The sequence below is a fragment of the Sinocyclocheilus anshuiensis genome, unplaced genomic scaffold, assembly GCF_001515605.1.
Source record: "Sinocyclocheilus anshuiensis isolate Anshui unplaced genomic scaffold, SAMN03320099.WGS_v1.1 scaffold412, whole genome shotgun sequence".
NCBI lineage: Eukaryota > Metazoa > Chordata > Actinopteri > Cypriniformes > Cyprinidae > Sinocyclocheilus > Sinocyclocheilus anshuiensis.
This window is the reverse complement of record NW_015558661.1, coordinates 1,100,469-1,126,535: the sequence shown is the minus strand read 5'-3', so window position 1 is coordinate 1,126,535 and position 26,067 is coordinate 1,100,469. Positions and strand designations below refer to the sequence as shown.

The following is a 26,067-nucleotide window of genomic DNA, read 5'->3' as shown; positions in this document are numbered from 1 at the left end:
GGATTGTAGCTATAGTATACAATGATGACTGACTGTTCTGTGGAAAGCAGCGGAAGTGTTTCTGTGGAATTCTTGCTCGCGCAACTGGCTCGGGCTGGTCCCACAGTAGCCCCTCTGGGCAGAATGTCTTTCTGATTTGAACAGATAAATCTTTTCCAAACAACAATGAAACACTTGAGAAATGAGTCAAGGAAATTGAGGTTTATTTGATTTTATCACGGACGCATCCCTTTCATTAGATTCTCAAGGCCCACAGCTAATGCCCCCCAAAACACATTAAATTATACAATTAAAGACACGTTTTAAGTATGTACAACAGTTTGATGCTTTTTCTCTTCGGGAACAATATAAATAACACTTCTTGCATCAGTCTCTGAAATTTCATTATTAAATGGTGCTTATATTTCATACAGTGCTCTGCAAAATCATGAGTGCACTTAAAAGAAAAGAAAAAAAGTTGGTTGAACAATGAACAAATGTACATTAAAAATATATGCATTTCCTTTACACTCTTAGCATTAATGGTGATGGAGAAAACAACCCCTTTAAAATACTTGGAATTTGTTCCACAAATACAATTAACTCTGCGATAATTGGCGCTCGTTATTATTTCTAAGGTTTTAAAAACACCAATACATTTTTTATCATTTCAAAAATTATTTTAAAACAATTTGACAATGGCTTTCGGTCATGGGTTGCACATAACCCCTAGTGAAAAATGGAAGCAAGAAAATAATAAAACATGATTTAACATATATATCTGGGATATTTTCACCACACACTCTAATGACTTATTTATTCAAGAACACTTCTGAAAATATTAGGGGCAGATTCCAGATTTATTTTGTTCAATAAGAATATTTTATAAGAGGCTTAATTATTGTTCAATGTCCAGCCAGCATATACTAAAAAAGGCTGCATCATATGTACCATCCCAAACATTATCTGTTGCTCTTGGACAGTTCCCATATTTCTTTTTTCCCTATCCATTATACTGCAGATAGGGGTTAGAATGCACATGCACTTAAAAATTTCCCCAGAAGCCTAAAAGGAAATACTGTAACAACAACTAGTATTATTGCTGGCCATATCAGACTCAGTTTTTACAATAGAAAAAATAATGGAAGTTGAAACCTGATGCTTAATTCAAAACCCAAGGCAGGCAAAGGCAGATTTATTAGTTCCTATAATAAATAAAACAAGAAAAAAGGGCAAATTCATTAATTCTAAAAGTCAGGGTTAAAGCGAATACAAAAAAGGCAAAAATAATTAAAGCTGCCTAAATAATATAAATGGTCCAGCCAAGAAAATGAAGTGATCGTCTTATCTTCAATAACAAGTCATTTGTGCATACAAAATTAACAGGCACATTGCATAGAAATAATTCAAACGAACCTCAAATTTACACTTACAAAGTGGGATCTAACCATTTTAGGTAATGTTTTTTTTTATGCAATGTTAAACTAGATTTATCCTGACCCTGACGACATTTCGAAATCATTAAACCATACTGGGTATGTGAAATACTGAGAATTGCTCTTATAAATATTGACAATGATAAAGCGTAGTAGTTTACGAATGACGGTCAGTTGAATTTAAGCAGAACATGTCATATATTAAGGATCGTTCTCAATCATGTCTTGTCAGTTTAACCTTACTTTAACCCAATATGTTTTTTGCCCATTCAAAATCTCCTGACCACATTCAGGTAAAAAAAAAAGCATTATTAGCAATCCGAAAGAGAGAATAAAGTACAAAAGGTATTCTCATATACAAATATTGTGAAATATGTTTGGCGAATCTTGGTTTTATTAATGCTTCAATAATTAATGATTTTCTCTACAGAAAGAGAAAACTTTCTATGGGTTAGTTATAATCTCTAAAATGACTTAAAACAGAGAAGAGTAAAACTGCAAAATGGCAGTGATGAAATGCACTTTAACTTCCTCTTTTGAAGCCCGTTGTCTACACGAACACTGACTGTCAGACATAAATAATACACAGCCAGTTATCCTAGCTAATAGGCTAAAACAAAGTGAAAGGGACAGAGGAGCTGCTTGGACCAAACAATAAATAAGTGAATAAATAAATAAATATCTTTTTGGATGACGTTTCATAAGTCAGTTAACAAAGTTACACATTAATACAATACAGTCGCTATTGCATTATTGTGTAACAACACCATCAAATACACGCACATACATTTACTCAGGGATTGCTATGTGCTACGTCAAGATAAAAATCAATAAGCACAAAAGACCCTTTTATGAGTCGGGTACAAAAGCGGAAGAAAAAAACTAGCAGTTGCTGACTATTATTATTACTTAATGATGATTGTCTTACAAAGCAAATCACACCAGGACTAAGAGTGTTTGCTTGGCGTGGTTGCGAAAGCTATTTAATATTTGAAACAACCAAAATTAGTAATAGAGAAATCCAAAGAAAACAGCTGGAATGTTGTAGTGTTGAGGGATCCACTCAAGGAAAAAATGATTTTGTTACGTGCAATCATACCCCTAGGCCTTTAAAAAAAAAAATGGAAGTTAATCATCTCCCTAGACAGTCTTGAAAGATTTTGCTTGCTTGCATTTGAAATACAATTCGTATTGACTCACAGATCAAATATTTGCATGTTTCACTTTCCGTTCAGTTTACAAGGATTATTTGGTTACACTGTAGATGTCCACAGAGCTTCCGTGTAGAGTATTTGTTCAGGTAAAAAGAGTTTGTTCTCTTAACGTACCGCCTTTTCTCTTTCTGTGGAAATGTTCCCGGTGACTCTCTCAATCCACCTATGTCTGTTCCATAGCCCTAGTCTCTTATTGCGTATTCATCTTAGTCGCATGGTCAGGCCAAGAAAGAGATCCATAATTGCTGCATCGGGGAAGAGAATAGTGTGAAAAACACTTAGAGGATGATCACGGTTCTGATGGAAGATATACTGTGGTAGACTTCTTGGGCATTGACAGAATGCTCTCAGCCTCCTCGTACATCTACAAATAAAAAGATTACGACATGTATGCTTAGTAATGAAAAAGTAATAAAAACAATCATTATTTAGCAGTTCTGTTAATTTATACTAGTGGCATAGAAATTAACCCAGTTTAAATCCAGAACTGAAAAACAATTTATAAGGGATATCACCAATAAAATATTTTTTTACACAAAGAAAATCTGAGTTCTGGTGCAATCTAGATTGTAAAAACACAGATTAGTTGCAGAAAAACAGTTCTGTTTGGATTTGGGCTACTGAGAGAAAAGTTTCATATTACCGGAATGAACTGAACATCTTGAAAGAGCTCCTGAATGAAGCGTCGTGAAGCCAGTCTGAACATGCAATGCGCCAACAAGTATGAAACTTCGGAATATAGGCAGATGTCATCAAACGCATAAGGAAACTTTTCCTTGATTCTGCAAGGTAACAAGTTACAATGAAAGAAAACATGGAAGAAAAAAAAATCCTCTCTATACTAAGCTTCACTTTTCCATCCATTTTCCCCATTTCACTTTATTCTGCCTCATTAAAAGGATCAAACAATGTTCAGCCAAAGAGTTCAGTGAAACCTCTGTTGAAAAATTAATTTGTTAAACTGAAATCATTGTGGATGAATTGTCTCCTTACGTGAGGAGTCCGGTTTCATTCCCTTTTGTCCCCACTGAGGAGCTCAGGTTGATGACCAGCCGAAGCACCTCCTTCCTCAGAAGAACACGGCAGGCTGGAGCATCCTCTGGAATATTTGTCACCCCTGGCAGAAAGACAGCATGCACAGGCATACAATTAACAATGAAACTGTATGAAACAAAACCCTTGAGAATTGCCTGAATTTTCCAATCGGACTTTTGCCAGGCTGAAGAATTCCTCACCAAGAACAAGCTCGGTGCTGCGTATGCTGCCACCAGAGCCCTGAGAGACAGCATCACTGCAGCCAGACACACCTGAGTACTTAGACTGAGGCATGACGTCCAGGTTGTGTAAGGACTGATTGCACCATTCCGAGAATGGAGCATCGGGATAGTCTAAAACGGAATTTAGGGTGTGTAAGAACACGAGGAAACTCAAATTAACTAATGATGTTCTAATATACGGTAACTAGTTGACCATAATTTAAATATTGCATGCATCCTCACAGCTTTTTAGGGACATCTGGTCAAAGTGATGTCACCTTTTACCTATATTCATTTGGATAAACGTGTAGCTTACCTGTGCGGTTTTGTGTGGGAGTGTTTAAATTGCATCCAAGCACGTAGAGCCCTGCACAGTAAAGACAGTTGTCCTCATTGTGCTCCTGCAGGCCGGTCTCCTCCGCACCCAGCAGCTGGTGCTGGTCTGAACGGCTCACCGCAATCAGCTCTGTGATACTAAGCTGAGATCGCAGAACAGAATGCCTAGATCCTTCACTGGAACCTGAGGAAAGAACAGCATTCAGAATACTGAAAGATTAGCGAGGCACTAATGCAATGGGAATAGTATACAGAGCTGATTAAACAACACAACCATGCCAGTCTTTACCATCTGCATCTCCCGAGAAGAACTTTGCTGATCGGTCCTCTGACGGTGGACTTGTCCTCTTCTGGAAGTATGGTATGTCTTTAATCTAGTTAGCAACCAAATACAAGAAAGTCAAGTTTCAGACACAAATTTAGAGGGTATGTTTGTAATGCCTGTTTATACTTGGTACTGACATGCTTTTTGGATAATCCTATCCCTTTTGGAAGCGGTGACCATACACTTGAACATGCAGACCTCTCCTTGAGACAGTTTGACCAAGACATATTTAATTGGCATGTTAAAGGCTTAAATTCTGTCATTAATTACTGACCCTCATGTCGTTCCAAACCCGTAAGATGTTGGTTCATCTTCGGAACACAGATTAAGATATTTTTGAAGAAATCCAAGAGCTTTCTTACCCTGCATAGACAGCAACAGAACTGACACATTAAAGGCCCAGAAATGTAGTTAGGACATTGTTAAAATAATCCATGTGACATCAGTTGTTCAACCGTAATGTTATGAAGCTATGAGAATACTTTTTGTGCGCAAAGAAAACAAAAATACCGACTATATTCAACAATGTCTTCTCTTTCGTGTCTTTGACGCGCATTCACAAGAGAATCATGACTGAACACAGACTGACATGGAAGAGAAGAAATTGTTGAAAAAAAATAAAATAAATTATTTTACTACCTTTCTGGGCCTTGAAAGTTCCAGTTGCATTGCTGTCTATGCAGGGTCAGAAAGCTCTCAGATTTCATAAAAAATATCTTAATTTGTGTTCCGAAGATGAACAAAGGTCTTATGGGTTTGGAAAGACACAAGGGTGACTAATTAAAGACAGAATTTTCATCTTTGGGTGAACTATCCTATATTTAATGCCATGTATGAAGAGCAATCTGCCCTGATAGACAAACTGGGATCAGATCACCAGAGATGGATGTTAGTACCAGGTATAACCAGGATCATAGAGTAGTTAGTAACCTGGAACATGCTGTTGATGTTCATTGGCAGTGCAAGGCCAATATAGTCATCGGAGTTGCCATATGTGGCACTGGACAGCATTGAACGCACTGAGGAGGAGCGCTGAAGGGAGGTTTGACTGATAGGGCTCAGAAGATCCTCCTTATCCAGAGATGCAAAACTCAAAGCCTTGAGAAACCTGTACTCATACAGATGGGAAGAGATCAGAGAGAAGCGTTTGGAAGATGGACAACATTGGGAGAGAGAATACAGCAAGAAAAGAGGTTTGGACATTTTGGAAACTACTTGTGATGATACTGCATTACTGTAGTCTTGCTAGCAGATGATTGGTAGGTTTGTCAATGTGGGAACAGGCTGGTGAAGCGTATTCACATTTCAGAATGAGCAGCTTTTTGTCATTAGCTGCATCATGCAAGTACAGGAATCAGTTTCAGTCCGTTCACATCAGTAAACTACTTGAAGGAGTTCTGTGACAATGGAGACAGGGCATGGTTAGAAAGTCTTTTTAGAACTACATACAATCAATGAGGAATGAGGAGAGTTTACTTTCTCCTACTGTGGGGAGGTAATTTCAAGGAGTCATGGTTGAAGAGTATCAGGTTAAGGTATGGGCTGTGGGAGCGCTAATGAGAAATGAAAAAGGGTGGCAAAGTACGACGAAAAAGAAGCCAAGAAGGCCAAGGTTTTTGTATTGTAAAAATGCACTGAAGTGGACGTTCAGACTGAAAAAGGGGAACGTTAACCCTAGGGATGGTCCACGCACCGTGGCAGCAGAGATCTGCGTTGGGGCCTGCTCGAACCTTGGCCCAGACATCTGAAGCGCTTTTTAGTATACCTGAGAGGGACCATCAGAAACACACCACATTATTTCTTAGGGAGCAGTGCTTCCTAAGGGACTTTTAGGGGTGTCATTTTCATATTATGTGGATGGTAACACTAATGGGGAACTCTAGTGCTCATTTCTTGTCTGATTAACAATGATATTTCTCGAATTGATAATATTATGATCCTATCAGGCTGATAACTTTAACAGCCACATCACAAAAAGGAACAATATTAAAGGAAGTCTAAAGAAGCACGACTTCCTCTGTAATGTCTTAACTCCTAATGACACTTCTGAGAAAGTGACTTTTCTGAGTCAAGACATTTTGAAAACTTTGGAGAAGGACGATAAATGTGGATGCATTCTGCGAATGCTGTGTGATAATTGGTGTAAGTGTAAAATCTAATATGAAAGAAACAGTAAAAGAAGGGTGACAATGACAGAAAAGGGAAGAGTTTCGCACCATCTGTTGGTCCATCTGCTTTACCTGCGTGGTGTGAGTCTGGAGTCCAGGCTGCCAGTTTTCATAGTGATGGCATCGGTGAAGAGCACGTCTTTGGCAGGCGAGGCAAGTGCCTCGCTATGGGAAAGGGAGGGGTGAATGCGCTGCTGCTGTAGTCGTTTGAGGGTAGCGTATCCCAGTGCATCCCGAGGGCTGGTGTACATGAAGCTACAGTCTGTCAGGCTTGAAATGGTCGTGACCGAAGGCGATTTAAGGGACTGAGCCCTGCGTGGCAAAGTATGAGAAGAACCCGGTGGCATCAGCAGTACCGAGTTAGATTTGGACAGGGGAAGGTGGTTGGACTGGGGCGTGAGAGAGTGAAGTGTTTTGACAGTTTGAGTGCTAATGACCGTATTGAGGCTAACACAGTCAGTGTCGATGGTGGAAGAGTCCACGCCACCCACCGTCTCTTTGGATGGGCTGGAGCTCATGGAGCTGATACCACTAGTGGTCGTGTCTGTGTTGAAACTCTGGCTGCGACTTTTAAACTGAGCCCCGCCCCCAGAGGTTGAGCCATCGCCGGCCAGCCTTTCCCGACTGGTCTGCTCTCGGTGGGCGTCTCCAACTCCCGAGCTCCGTTCTGCAGCTTTGTTCAGATGTACCTCCGGCTCCCCAATACTAGATGTGCTGCCCTGAGTTTCCGAAGTCTTGCTGCCTACAAAAGAGGTATCCAGACTAACGCTTGGGCTTTTCGGCAGATGTCCGTCAGTAAATACAGGACTAAAAACATCTCCCTGAACTTGAGAGAATATAGAGGGCTCTGTAACTGTGCGTATCCTCCTTAGGCCTCCTAACGTGGGCTCACCATGGAGTTTACTGCTGCTACCAGTGCCTTTGGGGTCACTGGTACTACGGAGTTTTTTTCCAGAGAGCGAGATGAGGAAGCGGTTTCGGACAAGTCTACTGGAGGCTAGTATGGTGAAGGGGCTGCGGTCCTTTAGGAGTTTGGGCCTGAAGTACAGTGGCTGGTCCTCTGAAAGTTCAGAGTTTTCTAACTTGTCATCATCCAGGATGTACATGCCTGAAAAGGAAGCAAGGCATTTTGGCAATTTTACTTTTAGATTGTTTTGAGAGTTACCACTAGATTACATTTTCATAGTGTGTGCAGAAAAACAGTGTGTGGTTTGTTTTAAAGTGTGGGTCAAGAAAAGCCTAAACTTTTCCCCCTTTCCAGTTTTTATTCAAGTCAGGATAACTGACTGTGCTTAGTCATCTAAAACCAGTCAGTGGGTAGATAATGATTCATGACTCGTCCTAAGCCATGTCTGAAACACCTCTCTATATAAATGTAAGCCCAACCATTCCATTAAGAAAGATACCTTTTTATAGCTGAATCTGGCACATCAAGAGGTGCAATTGAAAACAAAGTGCTAATTTGTTGACGCTTATAAGTCTGGGAATGGCTTTAAAGATATTTCTAACTATTTGAAGTCAATCACTCCAAAATTCAAAAGATCATTTATAAATAGATAACATTTCACATCACTCACAGTCAGTCTAGGCCAGGTTGTCAGATAAATTCAGCCAAAAGCTGACTAAAAGGGTCTACAAGTCTAGTCTTTTTTCAATATCAAATTGCATGTGGAAGAAATTACACAACACCAATTACACAACCCTAATACAAGAACGGGAAGGAAAAAGCACCTTTAAATTTTGTAGAACAAAAGATCACTAAGCATTTGTGGTGCTAGATAAGCACCATTTGTGCTATTTGCTATACTGTTTTGGTGCATTAAATCATCTTGATCTATTAATATACAGTAGTTGAAATAAAGACTGAAATCTAAAAATGAAACCATGTTGAAGACACCTTCACAGCAGTAAAATGCAGTCAGATTCTAAGCTAATATTGATAAATATGAGATGGCTATGCTTCATATAAGAAGATCTGAAAGGTGGTAAGAAGGACCTCCACCCTAAACCACAGTGTTGTACTGTGGGCCATTAGTCATGTATGAGTAGATGGGAGCAGCACTCACTAGGCTGAGTGGAGTCACTCTCGCTGTTATGTCTAGAGCTGGTGGACTCAGAGTTCAGACTGAGGGTGCTGGGTGCTGAGGACAGGTGGATGAGGGGTTGCTGCTGTTGTTGCTGCTGCTGCTGTAGGTTCTGGCTCTGCTCCACCTCATCCGGCACCACAGGCCATAGCTGTCTGCGATTGTGCCTAACTGCATCCCAACCATGCAGTTTGAGAAGCTCACATCCCTGCTTAGTTTTAGAAATGAGTCCCAGAACATAAAGACATGTCCTGAGAGAGGGGAAAAAGGCAAAAATTGCGAGAGGCAAAAAATGCAACAAAAAGACAGCAAAGATCAGCGTATATATAAAAAAAGAAAGAATGCAAGATTGCCAAATAGGCGGGGTAGGGGGGAGAGGTATGACGCAATTCACAGAAAAAAACGGTTTCTGAGAAAGTCATTTTGAAACTATGGAAGTGTTTAGAGGGGTTCACCATTAGCTTTCAGTCACCTCATGTCTGGTCACCCAGTTGGGCAAGTTGTGCAATATCTCTGTGCAATAGAAACCAGTAAATGTTGCAATGCAAGTGTCTTATTTTTGTCATTTTATTTGTGATAACTGGAACCATACATTTTCTAAAAAAGAAAAAATCATTGGCTATTTTGTATGTTAGCATTATAACTTCAGATATCTTTTCTGTTACAGTCACAAAATTAAAAAAAAAAAAAAAAAAGATTTAAATCTTCTAAACATTTAGCTGAAATGAGCGCCGGTGGGTAGTGAACAAGTGCACTACCCACCGGAATCCTAATTTGTGCATTTGACTTAAATGCCATATCTAAATTTTAAAATTTTTGGCCATATGCAGCCAGGTTGATTCTGAAATCAAGAGCACATACCCTCTAATAGACAGAACCTCACAGTCATGGGCAAGAGCGACGATATCTGGAATTACATTCTCTTCCTGTAGCAGATTCAGTCCCCAGTTAGACGTGCCAATGTTTCCCTTGAAGCAAGCAGAGTAAATAGTTTATAGTTAATAATAATATTATTAATGCTTCTGATAATTATTACCACAAAGATAGTATGAAAACTTCTTCAACATGTCTTAGCCTCGCAAGACAAATTCTAAAATCAGGAAGTGTAGGACACAGGAAGTGTCCTTATAAACCAAGTTCACTATGTAATACCCATTTCATTATACATTGTGTCCTTATAAACAATAAACCCACCCACCCACACAAACACACACACAGCAGCAACTCACCAGGGCCCAAAGAGCAGCTTTAAGCTGTTTAATGCCATCCCATTTGTCCAGCACTGGGCAGCGCACGGTGTAGCTCAGGTCTGAAACTACATTCTGTTAGAGACAGAAAAGAAGCATTATATGAAGAAATGCATCACCATCAGGGCCTGTCATACAGTAAGTGATTTTAAAACACACACCTGAGATTCCAGCAAATGACAGCCTGTCTTATCATGTACAAGCTGCCCATACAAATGCACAGGAAGAAAAACATTTGGTCTTTGTAACCTGTAAGAAAAAGATTTTAGACACGGAAAAAGTTATGGACGACTTCCTTCCAAATCATAATACAGGCTAAAGGATAAAGTTTCCACGGAAAACCTTTGGTTGCTCCGTCGCACATAGTTATCTCCATCCACTGGTTTACGGTAAGTAGTGAGTGCTTCATTTAGCTGTTCCTCTATGAGGTCCACATACTTGAGGTTGCATTCCTACAGGGGAACAAAAGTAATTGGACAGAATGGGTACAGCAATTCAAGTACTACAGAAAAATAATAAATACAAACATGCAGAATACATGTTATTGATGTACGTATATACTGTAAACGATCTAAAACACTTTCAACAGTTTAGAATTATAGTAAAATACATTACCTTCTGCCATTTTTCTAGTTGTTTAGTGACATATCCCCTTTCATTTAGATAGGAGAACCCCTTTGGAATGGACAAAAACCTGGAAATGGATGGAAAAGGAGCTGTTTCTTATGCAAATAAGACCCTTTTCAACTTTACTGCAAGTCAGTTAAGCAATTTATACAAAATATCCATATTTATACACAGCATGAGCTTTAAAAGTTACAAAATATTTATATTTCAAATGAATGCTGTTCTTTTGAATGTTACATTCATCAAGGAATCCTGAAAAAAAAAAAAATACAAAAATAAAAAGCAGCACAACTGTTTTCAATGTTGATAATAATGTTAAGAAATGTGTCTCGAGCACCAAATCAGCATATTAGATTGATTTCCGAAGGATCACATGACACTACTGGAGTAATGATGCTGAAAATTACTACGAGGAAGAAATATGTAGTGCACCTTAGTAGTTATACAGGGAATATCTGAGCTTTACCGTAGCAGCAACAGCACACCCTTGTCTCCAAGGTGAGTTAGCGCTGGCTTCATCTGAATCAGAGCGTGTAGGTTTGCCTAAGATAAGTCATGTAATTAGACATGTATTCACAAGCCACGATATAACTGTCAATTTTGACCTAGATTCTGGCTGTTTACAGATCTCCATGACAAATTCCTGGAACAGAGCTACACTGGCACAGCATAGTCAATTCACAAGTGCCTCCAACATCAACACGTTTTGTTATATTACCTAGACCAAGCTCAGTTAAATAACATGACTTTCTGCCAAGTTAAACTTCTCAATGTCAGTAACATCCTCCCTTTTGCCCTTATGTGTTTTCTGACTTCACCTTGTCTTCACAGGCCTCATCCAGTATGTCCAAAGCCTCCACCGAGACGGCCTTGTTGCGGTCGTGTAGCTGAGTCACCAGCAGTTCAATACCCCAATTGCTGAAGAACTCCACGTTAGCTCGAAGTAGTACCCGCAGATGCTTGGTGGCGTACAGCCTGCAGTTCTGTGCCAAAATAACATTCAAGAGCTATACTAGAAATCTGTTAGCATAGGGGAATGCTCTTACCAGCATGCTTTGCTAAGCAAGGCTAGGTCGAAGTGTATGGCATTAAGGTAAACAGGGTCAAAGGGTAGTAGGCCTGTTTCTTACGTCAGTGGCAGCAGTGAGGATCTTGGAGAGGATGATTCGTGCCAAGCCATCCCGGCTGTAGTCCAGTGTGGAAACAATCAGCTTCAGAAGATGGTCCTGGTTCTTCAAGGAGCACAGGTTCAGCAGGCTGTCAAAACAATGAGAAAAAAGGCTAATATTAGAAGATACCAATATATTGTGTATCTCCATATCATTCCTGCGAAGTCCTAGACTAACCACTGGAAGACGCTGCACTTCTCAAGCATCTTAACACCCTGCGGGTGGGCAGAGAGAGTGCCGAGGAAGAGGAAGTAGTGCTGGCTGAGAGTTGTGAGGAGGCCGTTGCTCTGCAGACTACGGTCTGGTTTCAGGCCAGAGGATGAGGACAGCCACTGGACAATGTCCTTCACCAGGTCTTCAAGAAACACCTGGCCATCCTGAGAAGACAGAAAATACCTAAAAATTGTGTCAACTATCATGTCGTTCTTTCTTCTGTGAAACACACTTTGAGAAACTGGAAAATGGAAGAAAGTTATACAGGTTTGGAGCCACATGACAGTGAGAAAATAATGGGCGATAAATCATAGGCTGAGTTGTTTAACATTGTTTCTTCTCACCTCATCTGACTCCAGCAGAAACTCAATGAACTGACAGCCCACCGCCGTTAATTGCCTGGCCTTGCTGTGGTCCAGCTCCAGGCTAGCATACAGCTTGCTGCTAGGCTTGTAGAAGAACAGCAGCCTTCGTACAAACCTGAGAAAGAAAGTGTAGGACTTACACCAATGAATGGGTGACAAAAAGTATTAAGAAGAATAAGAAACCCAACTCGGCTTACTTGTGCATCTGTTCCTCTTTGTTGTTCCGAAGGTTAGCATTTGGCCACTGAAACAATTAAAAACCAAATTAGAAGAGATACCACACTGCACATTGTAACTAGATTTTTACATTTAAAGAAAATGTGATTGGTGCTTTATTGCATGCTAAAGTCCAAAAAATGTCTAAATATAATGTTCACCCGACATACACTTGTGTTCAAAATTTTGAAGTAAAAAAAAAAACAAAAATGAAAGAAATGTATACTTTTATTGATTAAGGATGCATTAAATGATAGTAAAGACTTTTACATAGTTACAAAAAAAATCTACTTCAGATAAATTTCAAATCATGGTTTCCACACAAATAGTAAGCAGTTTAATGCAACCGTTTTCAACATTGATAAAAGGAAATGTTTCTTAAGCACCTAATCAGCATATTAGAATGATTTCTGAAGCTGAAAGCTGAAGCTTTGTCATCACAAGAAAAAAAAAAACATTTTAAAATATAATAAAAAAGCTAAAAAGTTATTTTAAATTGTAATCGTATTTCTAAATAATATAGTTTTTACTGTATTTTTCATCAATGTAGCCTTGGTGAGCATAAAAGACTTGAAAAACAAAAAATCTTACCGACCCCAAACATTTGAACGATGGCGTACACTTTTAGCAAAGTGTGGTTCATGGCTGTGACATTGTGCATTTAAAAAAATAGCAGGATGAGACCTCATACCTTGAGTATGGTACTAATTAGGACCCAGTTCCATTCCAAATTCTGTTTATGACTGAGAATCTGACTGTCTCTGAGGTTCATCATCAGGGCCTCCTCAGTGTCCTAAAAAACACAACAAAAATGCAGATCACATCCAAGCTGAAACGTCCAAGAAATGCTTTCCCCAGTCACCAGCTCATACCTTAATGACAAAAATGTCCCTCTGGGGCCTAAGGTGCTGGTCCCGACAGTAATGAGCAGCCAGCGATTTGCGAATAATGTGGTCCAAGTAAAGACTATCGGGTTTGGGGCCTCGCTTCTTCTTCTCATGAAATCGCTTCAAGTAATTGACTGCAGCACTTGCCCGTCTACAAAACACAACCGAACAGAGCTCCATTAAATCACAGAAATAATCACTTAGCTTTGACACTGTGCTATTTGTGTTGACAGCTATGTAGGACAAGACAGCAACTCACAGTCTTTTCTCCTGAGGAATGTCGAAAGAAGCAGCCATGTTCATAAGAGTGGGCAGGCAGTGCAGGTGGTGACTATGGGAGTGGGGAAGAATGGTGTTGGCCTGAAAATAAAATGAAGGTTATATGAGATATAGTACAAGATTAAGCTGTATTTTCTGTTGCAGTAATTCGAATATAATACCATATGCAGGAGTTCTCCTAAAAGGATGGTTGCACGCACTGAAACACTATCATCACTGCTAGTGATCACTTCAACCAGGCCCTGAAAATAAACAACATTATGGCTTCAGAAGTCAATAGAGTGTAACATGGACTACTTTCCAGGTTTTTTTGTCCTTTTTGGAGCTTGACAGTCTGTATATGCTTCATTGCATAGAAAAGAGCAGCATGAACATTCTTCAAAATATCTCCTTTTGTGACCCATGTAAGAAATTAAGTCGTATATGGGTTTGAAACAACACAAGGGTGAATAAAAAAAAAATCAACCACAGCTTCTTTTCTTCAAGAACTGTTCGAAAAGATGATGGTGAATCACAATTTTAAAATGGTAAATTACCTCTAAAAGTCCACTGTGAATGAATGCACAAAGTAGCAAGGCGAGATAGTTATCCATCAAATCTGGTCTGGGTGGACAAAGAACACAAACACACGTCAAGACTTTGGAGCTAAATGCATTCAAGGCTGATCTGCTGAGGCTTCACTACTTAGCTCAGTTTCAGGGTTAATTAAGCTCAGCAAATGCTCTTACCTGGACCGTGCCCTATGTGGAAGAATTATTTTTGCTTCTGAGGCTACAAAGCCATCTGACAGTCTCCAACTGTCCTGAAACCTACTGGGGTCTGGAAAAGGGACAGAGGACATTGTTCCTGTCAATGTGAGTTGACTTCTGATGTGGTAGATGTCTGGAAATTAATATGTTAATCGGTGCAAGCAGACAGCGGTCGCACTCACCCACACTGAGAAGAGCTTCTATAAAATCTTGTGTCACCACGGGAACAGGGAGTCTGAATATATCATACATCACCTCCAGAAGACCTCGCTGAGAAGAGAGTGACAGAGTGTGATGATGTACCTCATAATGAGGCTTGAGCACTGACTCAGTAATCACTGTGGTGAATATGTACAATTCACCACAGTATATTATATTGTATCTCATTGTATAATATTTAGGGCTTGTTTTTTTAAATTAATTTTATCATTATATACCAATAATATTATTGTATATACTAATTATTTATTTAAACAATTTTAAATTATTAATTTAAATATATTTACATTTTAATTAGTATGATTATATTTATTATAAAACATAGGCCATTCAAATATTTAACTGTGATTAATCTCATGAAATAATCTAACTTTTTTTATATCATTAATTAATCTCAATATTTTGTATGCATTCTAAGAACACTAAGCATTTGTGTAAATAATAGGTTAAACAAAATGTGTGGACTCATTGCAAATTTCTGAATTTCCTGCAAATCTGCAATAATTCAATAATAAAATAACTTTCTCCACACTTTATGGACTTAACATAACAGCTATTACATATATAAACTGTAAACATTAAATACACAACTAGTAATGTTTTAAAAATATGTACCAAACTTAGTGTTGTAGCTTTTGAAATGAAAAGAACTGGTTGCTTGATTTGCATACTATGTGTTCTGCAAGCTTTCTAATTATATCCTTTAACCATACCCTCACTTCCATATTTGGTATACACAGCAAACCAATGAGAGACTGGATTCCAGAGTTGCCTGATTTGCAGAGATTAATGATGCCTGGAGGTACAGTGGGACAAAACAACAGGTTTGGTCTGAGAAGTGCACTCATGAGGAAATTCCATTTAAAAGATGCATGATGCATTACAATATTCATGCAAACATTTTCTTTTTAGATGCATCATCTTAAGATATGCAAAGTTACACAATCAACCTTAAGCATTGACTGAAATCTGAGACTACAAGGATTCCAGAGAAAGCTTCACAGTTTTCCACAGAATTTAAGCAGCATTGCTTACCTGACCAAGAGCGAAGGGAAGCAACAATTGACATCTTACTGGCCAGAAATCGAGCCTCCCTGTCTTCTCTGTAGAAAGAAATACCACAAATCCATACATGCAGCATATAAAAGTTGCATGCTTGTGTCACCAATGGCAAAATCTACTTTGAAAGTCCTTAAAGCAGCACACTCACTTGAGTTGACCCTCTGCTGTGTCTGGATTGTGTCTGTAGTGAAAGTCTGTGTAAGGTGCCAGGATTTGCTGAAAAAAAAGTAAGTAAAACTTTACTAAACACCTTGTAAAATAGTTTTTACCAAATTTGCATAAAACATAAATGTCACATAGTAATATAAAATGTAAGGTTGAATTAAAGACAAACTAACAGGACTAAAGGAATAATAAAATAAAATTGCAGCAATATTATTTAATTAATTTAATTATTTATAATAACATTAATTAAATTATTTGTTTTATAAAAAAAAATGTTTTAAATGAAAATAAATTAAAACTGATGGAATATGAAATAATAAAATTTCTGATGGGTTAATTGTTGAAGACAGATCCATACCTCGAGCTCCACGTCAGAGCGAACGTATTGCCGTGTATGTGGGTGATTGAGCAGGTGTAGGATGGTCGTCATCAGAGCCTCGTTGATGCGATTGAGCTGACAGTCGATTACATTCTTCAGGATGGTGCTGAGACCACCCCTCTTGGCCACAATCTCTGGGTTCTCCAGTGCTGCACACACAAACATGGACATTTATGTGGTCAATGTACACATTCACAGATTGATACGTTACAGTTCACTGATCAGTCTGCAAACCTACCAAGTTCACAGATAATGGCGATGCAGGCACGAACCATTCGGTCCCGCTCCTGCGGTCCATCATTACCCACAGCAATAAGGGAGTTTGTGATTGAGTTTGGGAAGAGCAGGGCGTTCACAGTGATCATCTGGAAAATCATTGTAAAAACACTTATACCGACACTTCCATCCATGACAAAAAGAACACTGAACATTGTTCAAGAAATGGACCAGTGTACATTGTGAGGACATAATGGTTTATTGCGGAGTTCATTTTATTCGAGTGCAACATGTAATAACAGAATGAGATTCTACTATGCAGGGCAGAAACGTAAAATAAACTATATGTGACGAGTGGGGGCGTGGCCGAGAGCCGTGGGAACGGAGCGAGGAAGGTGGAGTAATTGATAATGAGCGACACCTGCACCACTCACCGGTCTCAAGTCTCACGGAGGAGCTCCGGAAGGATAAAAGGGAGGAGTGACGACAGTGTTGGACGAGGGAGGACCAGGCCTGGACTTTATTTTGTGTTTGGTGTGCGGCAGTCGTCCGCGAAGGGCTGCCGCTTTACTTTCGTTTTGTGTTTGTTTATTTTATTAAAGTGTTAAATGTTCGCCGGTTCCCGCCTCCTTCTTCCCGTGACTACGAACTGTGTTACACTATACAATCAAATTAAATCTATAAGTATAAAGAATAAATTTAATGGAAAAATTCAAAATAATAATTCTGGTGCCAGTTTTTATCATAGCTTTTTATTTATTTGGTCAAAAGCCGACCTCATACGTCATCCGCCCGGAACTGCTTCCGTTTACAACAGTGAGCGCAAGCTAGATTAAATTGATTATTAGGTTTTAAATATGGTTATTTTTCTTACAAAAACGCATCGATTCGCTACAGGAGGCCTTTGTTCACCCCCCGGAGCCGTGTGAGACATTTTTTTATGGATAGGCGCTTTTTATTTCACTTCTTTTGGACTGAAGCACTGCAACACCCACTGACTGCAATGATAGAGCTTGGAATAGCCAGAACAATTTTTTATATAACTCCGACTGGATTCGTCTGAAAAACTCCAAAGAGAAAGGAAAACTTGAAATCGCATCATATGACCCCTTTGATTTTTTAACAGGACTCCTGTGATTGTTTTCATTATTGAATGAACACAACAAAACAGAAGGAAGTGTTCACATCTCACCTTTCTCACCAGTCTGAGTGCTTGTGTGCGTTCCACTTCATTACTCTGCTGGATGTCAATGCACCTACAGGTCAAAAGGTCACATTAATCAACATTATGTGAACCAGTCCAATCCAAGATCGGACTTGGGTGTTCAGACAGAACAGAGGAAGTAGCACATCCTTACAGTACCACCACTTCAAAATGACCTTAACTGGATTTGACTAGCTCTTCACATGAACACTCCTCCTCTCTCTGTCAGATACTAACACGAGATGATCCACAACTCACCATGAATTAACATCAAGTCTTGTTTCTGATGGAAGCAGTTAGCCTTTATCCCACAATCCCTAGCTCAGAACTAAACTGCTAAAATGACTGACCTGCATACATTACTATGAAAACATGTCACACAGACCTGGCAATCAGGTAATCCACCTGGAGCCGGAGCACTTTCTGAAGGATATTACTGTCTCGGATGAGGTAGCGGAGAGCACGCAAACCAGCCGCCCGCACTTCCTTAGCCTCATTGAGCAACGCCAACCTGAGGCTGTGAAAGAAACAGAAAAGACAACATGAGACATGAATCATTTAACTTAAGTAATGTCACATAATTCAAAATAAAACAGGACATTCAATGAAAAATAATGTTTTAGATCTTTTTTTCTGCTCAGACATAAAACAAGATAAGTCATTTCAGAGGTGGACAAAGTCGTTTCATTTCATTTAAAAATTATGAAAACAAATATAATGATTAATTGCACATGGGAACGTTTACTAGAAAAAACAACAAATAGATTCTATTTTATACACTACTGTTCAAAAGTTGTTTTTAAAAAGAAGTCTCTTACACTCATCAATGCTGCATTCTTTAAAGTACAAATTATAATATTCTGAAACACTATTACAATTTAAAATAACTCTTTTCTATTTGAATATGTTTTAAAATGTTCCTGTGATTCCTGTGATGAGAATGCTGAATTTTCAAGCAGCCAGTCTTCAGTGTCACATTGATCCTTCAGAAATCTTTCTAATATGCTGATCTGGTACTTAAAACATTTGTTATTACCAATGTTGAAAACAGTAGTGCTGCTTATTTTTATATTATTTTGTGAAAACTGTGATGGCTTTCCTTTCCAGGATTCTTTGATAAACATAAAAAAAAAAAAAAGAATAGCATTTATTTGAAATAATATTTTGTAATATAAAAATTACTTTACTGTCACTTTTATGCATCTTACTGAATTAAAATATATATAATTATATAAATTTAAATAAAATAACTGAAGAAAAAAGAAACACTCAGATGAGATGATCAAAACACATTTGCTTCAACCGTGCTTTTTTTTGCTCTATGACTCACCATATGATCATTTCTTCATAGGTAAAGCCAAACTTTTCCTCGGAGTGCCCGACATTGCAGAGCAGCTGTATTGGAGACATAAACAAGCACTTATTTATTTTACTTGGCAACAAGTAGAGACATTGATGAATCTACTTGTATTCAAATACTCAAAGTACTGCTGGAACACTGCAGTGTATTTCACACGGAACAAAAAAACACGCCCATATTCAAAGAGTTGGAGGGTATGTTTTTCTCATCCTCAGGTGATTTATACACTTCTCGGCATGGTTGACTTGACAAAACCTGTTAGACTGAAAGGGACTGCTGAAATATGACAATGCTGTCAGCAAACTGATAATTCTTCATCTGAATTGGTAAATATGGACCAGTTATGATTTCCAGTTAAGGTTATCAAATACATAGAGAAAAAAAAGCGGAGTTTGCCCTTTTTTCTACGGTCAGTGCCACCTGTGAAGTCAACTAGAAACAAAATAAAAGACTCTACAAAATGAAATCACATGAAGTGAACTGCATTTTTACATTTTCTATACTGGTAATAGTAATAGCAATGCCACAGTGCCATCAGAAGAGTTTCCATCTCTTTTTAAAGCCATTAGACTGGCAAGCACATATGCAACTCGCTTTGGCTGTGAACCACAAAGCATGCACATATCCTCAGCCTTACACCTTCAATCTTGTGCTGGTTCTGTGGCAGCTGGCAGGCATCAGAAGATTGAACTTAGACGATCTGGAAAAGATTACATTTGCACTGCCGCCCTTACCCTGTTTGTGTTAAAATGCAAAACTGATCCAGATTCAGCAGCACTTCAGTACTTTGAGAGCATCTGAGCTTGGGTTAATTCCTTAGGTCTGCCCAGATGCTTTTATTTTAGGCCAGATCCTGTAAGTGTGGGGCAGAAATGCCCTCAGTCCTCGACTGACGGAAACCATTAAGTACTCTGTTTACTCCATTTTACCAAACACTGGTAAGTCGTCTGCAAAATGCAAAACGTCTGCAAAATGACTAAATGTAAATGTAAGTATTCACATGTAGGACTCCTGTGTTGTAATACCAAACAGATGTACAAGATTCAGCAGGCTGCAATGCATTAGGGATAGGCAGGATTTTGAACTATTTTTTTTTTTCAACAACCAACTAGTTGATTAGTAGTTAATTTCATTAGATCTAGGTTTTTCTAGGATTCTGGTGGTTTCACGGTTTATCATGGTTTTTCCCCGACTGTGCTCATATGAATGAGAATGTATGAAACAGTTACAGAACCACTGCATTTTAATCATGAATCCAAACAAACATTCTACATATAATATTCAAAGTTTTTAAAGTCAATTAGATTGTATGATTTCAAAATTTAAAGCAAAAACAGAATGGTCTGACCTTTGCTTTGTGAAATTATGCCACATAAAACATCTGCACGAAACAAAAATCGCAAACGAACTGAATGAAAATGCAAATTCACTCTCTTACAGCAGGTGGTGCTTATGGAACTTATGGCCATACAACGTTTCCTTGGTTACTGCTGTAAACAAAGCAGTGCTGTATTTTTCAATACTACACTAATATGCATTATTATGGCGGTAAGGTGAAAAGAAAATACCAAACTTTTCTGAAGACAGTCAGTTCTCCTCAGAGATACATGTACATTCATACAAACCCCCACCCCAATTCAGTAGCTTATTTATGATTTTCTTCCAATATTTCGCGCATTGTGAATGCTACAGTATTTTCTCCTCTTTGCTTTCGTCTTCAGCATCTCTGGCTTCTGTTAAAGGTCGTTTACAGTTGGTTTATTTGCCCAGTTAAAGGTGGGGTATGTATTTTTTCAAAAACGCTTTAGAAAACTGAGTCGGGCTGAGTACCAAAAACAAACTTGTAGCCAATCAGCAGTAAGGGGCGTGTCTACTCATGATGGGGACGAGAGAACGCTCAGTGCACAGAACGGACATTAGCCGAGCGACGACAGAAAGATACAGATGGCGGATAAAAAAAAACAAGAGGAAAACGTCTGCGGAACAAAAAAAAAATAGCAATTGGGCGGGTTTTGTTGTGAAAACCTGGCAACCCTGCTCTTCTCAATTCACTACTCTGTCTACGTTGCTTAGCCACTTGTACCGATATGCCGGTTTTTTAAAAAATGTATACCGTGTGCGTAATTCAAACCGGTATACTGTTTGAACCTGTATATCACCCAGCACTAAATATATCAAATAGCTTTAACATTTTTACCAGCTGTTTTTGTTCAACAAAAATGTTGTGTCTGGCCTTAATTATTCAGGGAATTTTGACTCCCCTAAAAATTAAACTTCTGTCATCATTTACTCACCCTCATGTCTTTCCAAACATGTGAGTTTCTTTTTTCTGTGGAAAAATAAAGAAGATATTTTAAAGAATGTTGGTAACTAAACAGTTTCAGTTTTTCACTGTATTTTTTGTTCATACTATGCAAGTCAATGGGAAACAAAACCGTTTAGTTACCAACATTCATCATATATCTTCTGTGTTCCACAGAACTCTCTTACAGGTTTGGAATGATATGAGGTTCAGTAAAAGATGACAGATCCCTTATCGAAAGTGCACTAAACGTTCAGACAACCTAAAACTAGTCATATATGTATCTCTTCAGGGCTTGTCCTGCAGTATCAGCAAGAAAATGTTTTGATAAGACTAAACAACACTGATTCCTGCATTCCCTGGTCCACTCTTGAGATGACAAACCTTGATGAAGTTGTTCAGGTGGCCAAGTTTGCGCATATTCGAGACTCCTTGCTGTTTGGCCACATTCTGGAGGATCTCTCGCATGTTCTCAGAGGGGTCTGGAAGAAAAATGATTGAAGAGGTGTGAAGTCATCAGAGAAACAGGGATGGGAAAACAAAGATATAATGTTCTCCCAGTAACAGCGTGACATAAGTAACTGAACCATTTCCATTACTGTTGTGCTACAACCACAAAAAGCAGCGAAGTGCTTTATGGGATGAAATCAAGCACAGATCAGTTAAATTAGTAAGCACACAAAAGCAGAGTGTTTTTGCTAGACACAGTGGGACTTCCTGACATCATCTCACTTAACAAATTACTTAATAATTGTAGGAAAAAGGTATTTGCTCCTCTCATAAAGTAGTACAATAAAATGAACATTACTGCTTAATATTGTGCAAAACCAGCTAGCATAAAATACAGACACTCAAAGATACTACAAACACAGCACTCTTTATGACTTATTTCCCCCAGCAGTCACACAGGATACATGTTCAGTCATCTGTACCAAAACAAAACAAAATCCACAAATATTCCACAGACTTTCATATGGGACCAAAAACAGTGAAGCTCAGGTCTTGTCTAAATACAGGTAGTCTGCCATTCAAAGATTTGGGGTCAATAAGATGTTTTTTTTTTCTTTCTTTTTTTAAATTGTGACACTGAAATCTGTAGAAATTACTGCTGAAAATTCAAAATTCAGCTGTGCCATCTCAGGAATAAAATACTTAAAAAAAATATATATTAATACAGAAAAGGTTATTTTAAATTGTAATAATATTTCACAATATCAGTGTTTTGTTGTATTTTGTATCACAGTGTTACTTTTTTTTATTGACCCTAAACTTTTTAATGGTGCGTCTTAGCAGGAATTCATGACTGGAATACAAGTACTGGATTAATACTATCTGAGCTCAGGAAACCAAGGGCAAGCTTTTCTGACTCAAGTTACAAGATCTAGCCAGTTTAACACTAACAACTTCATCCAGAAAAGGCCATCCACACAGAGGTCATACAGGAAAAACAGCCTCAAGGTTAACCTATCAGCAATGACAGCACACAATCATGACCCTGCAACAGCTAATGAGCTACTTTCCCTCCACAGACACTAAATGACAAACAATACCAAAGCTACATTTAGCATATTTTGGTGTATTTAGCAATACAGTTAACAATGCATATAAATAAATCCATTACAATATGGAACAAAACAGCAAAGAATATGCAAGTAAAACCCTTTTTATGATCGCAGGTGTTAAGAACCGCCTGAATTCACACTTGTTTGTCAAGGATTTTGTGTTCAGCCCACAAGACAGGCAACTTTAACAGCAACCTTATTACTAAATAAAAATTCTGGTCTTGTGCACAGAACAAAAATAAATAAGAATCAATATGTACACAATGAATTGTGACATTTTCAGTTAAGATTTTGAATTGTTTGTTGAGCTGTACGGTGATCGTGATCTATATAGAGTCAATCCCAGGGATGTTTGACAGACCAAAAACTTAACAGGATGATGAATCTCATTGCTGAATGAAAAGCAATGAGTCTAATCATGCTTTCTATAACAGCAGATACATAAAAAATAATTCGATAGCATTACTACAATAAATGGTAAATCTTGACAACGAACTCAACTAAAGTCTCTTTAGTTAGCTAACAAGTTAATGCATTAAATAAACATTTAGCTATATCTTTGTTATAAGCAATACATTTGTTAGTGTTTATTCATCTTTGTTATTTATTAAAAATAGGCTATAACTGCATTATAAATTACAAAAATGCAACATTAATAGATAGTTTTTTAAAATAAAGTATTAGCAAAAGTTAAAATTAACATTAACTAAGAATAATAAATGCTTCAATAGTTTTTTTTTCTCATTGCTAGTCATGTTAACTAATGTTCCCAAATGAAAAGTCTTATCCAATAAAAATAAAATAAAAAACCGAATTAATTTATAAGTATAACTGCATTAAATTGAACGTCAGCTGACATTATTTATTGAAAAAGATGAAAATAAAATGGTACTACAAAAAAACAAAAAAAAGTTAATTTTACATGATTTCTTGCTGCAACAGACTGTTGTTTTGGTCCCTAACGTTACACCCTTTGGACCCTACAGTCCTGCAATGCTGGACTGAAGAGATACATATTTCATGCAACCATTACATAATACTAAAAAGCATTCGACACCTTTAACATCATATGTTTTTCTCTGTTTTTAAGTATTGTATACTTACATACAAGAGCATATTATGTGTACGGATCTACATGTTACATGTTGCCTTAGTTTAAGTCTGTGTCACAAAACCAAGTGCAGCAAGCATTTTGGGGCATCATAGGTGGGTTTGGCACCCGCGAGGCTGACATTCCAAACAAGCCTACGATGCCCAGAAATGCTGTCTAGGTAGGGAGTTCACTAGGTTCATCTGACTTACCTCTTGTGAGATCGAGAGGTACATTTTCCTCCCCACTGTCATTCCGACCTGTATATGTAAGATAAAATAAGACATTGAGAAAGGCACGCTTGGGGCAGGTGTAGCTGATGAAGACTGCATCGTATTATCCTGACGGATCTGTTAGTCAGCCGAGCAGAGTAAGCTTAATCTCACCTCGCATCCGTATACTTCGGATAGGACGGCCTCGGATGCTGACCGCCATCTTTAGCAGCCAGACACACATTCACAACACCGGAAACCTCGAGGAATATCGCGAGAACCGGGCTTTTGAGCAGACTGTTGTCTGCACTTCTACATGTCCGACTGACTGGATCATAAATAAAACTGCAAAGTAATAAATTATTTAATTCATTTTTTATACACAATGCATAAAGCAATTATGATACTAATGGAAAATTAATTAAAAAGTGCCAACCAATGCAAATGAGCTATAAGAGGTGTGATTTGGATATAGCTACCTTTGATGTTTTTCAATAGTTTTTTTCTTCTTCTGTATAAATGACCCCTTAGGTTTAGCTGTACATTAACCTATCCAGGGACACTATTAACATTAGTGAAACACTTAGATAGCAATGTTAATATAATATATAATTTTATATGACAAAATTACAATTTTAATTTTAATGGCGTTTGGTCTCGTACTGTATCGCGTACCTTGTCAGTTGTGTTTGCCTCGGTGTTCTTTTTTTAGGATTACTGATGAACTAATGTACTTTGATTTGTATTAGTTATCTATTTTAGTTTTAGTTACAGTTGTAGTAATGTTGTCATTTTATTAGTTTTTTTTTATTATGTCTATATAGGCTTTTTATTAAGTTTTACTTTTATTTAATTTGAGTTATTTCAGTACTTCAACATACAAAATGGAAATGAAATAATATATATATATATTTAATGTATTTATATATATGTACATGTATATGTATATGTGTGTGGCTGTACATACACATATGTAGTTGTTTTTTTGGTGTTTGGCTTAGTGTTATGTTAGAATCATTATTATACTCATACCTTTTGTTCTTTTAATATTTTTGAATTGTTTTTAGCTTTATATTTTTGTTTTCATTTAAATGTTTTAGTTTTGAAATGTTGTTGTATGCATTTGTCATTTTTATTTCATTTCTTTCATTTTCTTAAATGTGTGTATATATATAGTATTTATAGAGTTTTAGCTTGTAGTTTTAATTACTTTTTCTTATTTGTAAGTCGCTTTGGATAAAAGCGTCTGCTAAATGACTTAAAGTAAAAGTAAAATTAATGTATTGTCCTTTATTTTGTACTTGTACAGCATAAGGTATCTGTCTAGAGGGTAAATATATATACATTTACAATATGTATACACAGCATGATATATACAAAATGTACATATAGTTTCTTTCGTACTTTTGATGGTATCCCTATAGAATGCTCCACTTAGAAATCTCCTTTAAATGTATACACTTTAAACTTATCCAGGAAATCATTATTAAACTGTGTTTTCTGTAATAATTATCATGAAACCAAATTGCACTTATTTTCACATTGTACAGTCAGTTTTTTATTGTGGTGTGAGATACAGAAATGTATCAATGAAAATATTCAGTTCAAGACCTCTCTCACTCTCTCAAAATATATTTTTGGCTTCATTGATTATTATGAAGAAGACGAAAAATGCTTTTATTTATTGAATTTACTTATATTTTTGACCAAATCATTTCACATTGAAACTCGGTTTTATGATTTGTA

At 37.7% G+C, this 26,067-nt stretch overlaps 1 protein-coding gene across 3 annotated transcripts; it reads right to left on the bottom strand.

Moving 5' to 3' along the window:
* Positions 1–202: 202 nt before the first annotated feature.
* rictorb (RPTOR independent companion of MTOR, complex 2b) lies at positions 203–24,575 on the bottom strand. 3 transcript variants are annotated; one of them, XM_016477340.1, is made up of 39 exons: positions 24,496–24,575; positions 24,322–24,369; positions 21,842–21,939; positions 19,126–19,190; positions 18,181–18,312; positions 17,784–17,847; positions 16,614–16,740; positions 16,355–16,524; positions 15,980–16,047; positions 15,805–15,872; positions 15,483–15,565; positions 14,733–14,820; positions 14,530–14,620; positions 14,338–14,404; positions 13,963–14,043; positions 13,782–13,882; positions 13,508–13,673; positions 13,327–13,428; positions 12,617–12,663; positions 12,399–12,534; positions 12,019–12,218; positions 11,803–11,929; positions 11,491–11,655; positions 11,139–11,215; positions 10,661–10,739; positions 10,388–10,497; positions 10,207–10,294; positions 10,028–10,120; positions 9,660–9,766; positions 8,781–9,049; positions 6,787–7,822; positions 6,240–6,311; positions 5,477–5,654; positions 4,511–4,595; positions 4,202–4,405; positions 3,865–4,017; positions 3,623–3,746; positions 3,273–3,411; positions 203–2,993 (listed from the first exon to the last, which is right to left on the bottom strand). In XM_016477340.1, the coding sequence occupies exons 1-39, from the start codon at positions 24,563–24,565 to the stop codon at positions 2,919–2,921; spliced, it is 5,253 nt and encodes a 1,750-aa protein (XP_016332826.1). In that variant the 5' UTR covers positions 24,566–24,575; the 3' UTR covers positions 203–2,918. The 3 variants fall into 3 exon arrangements, with proteins under 3 accessions (XP_016332826.1, XP_016332828.1, XP_016332827.1); XM_016477342.1 differs by lacking the exon at positions 3,865–4,017; XM_016477341.1 differs by lacking the exon at positions 6,240–6,311.
* Between the last annotated feature and the right edge of the window lie 1,492 nt (positions 24,576–26,067).

Excerpts from the sequence above, each read along its gene's own strand:
- rictorb (XM_016477340.1), bottom strand. The coding sequence starts at position 24,565 with ATGTGTGTCTGGCTGCTAAAGATGGCGGTCAGCATCCGAGGCCGTCCT. Across the intron at positions 15,873-15,979 it reads ACAGCAGAGGGTCAACTCAA|AGAAGACAGGGAGGCTCGAT; the intron begins GTGAGTGTGCTG and ends TTCTTTCTACAG. Across the intron at positions 5,655-6,239 it reads CGCAGATCTCTGCTGCCACG|GTTTCTCAAGGCTTTGAGTT; the intron begins GTGCGTGGACCA and ends GTATGAGTACAG.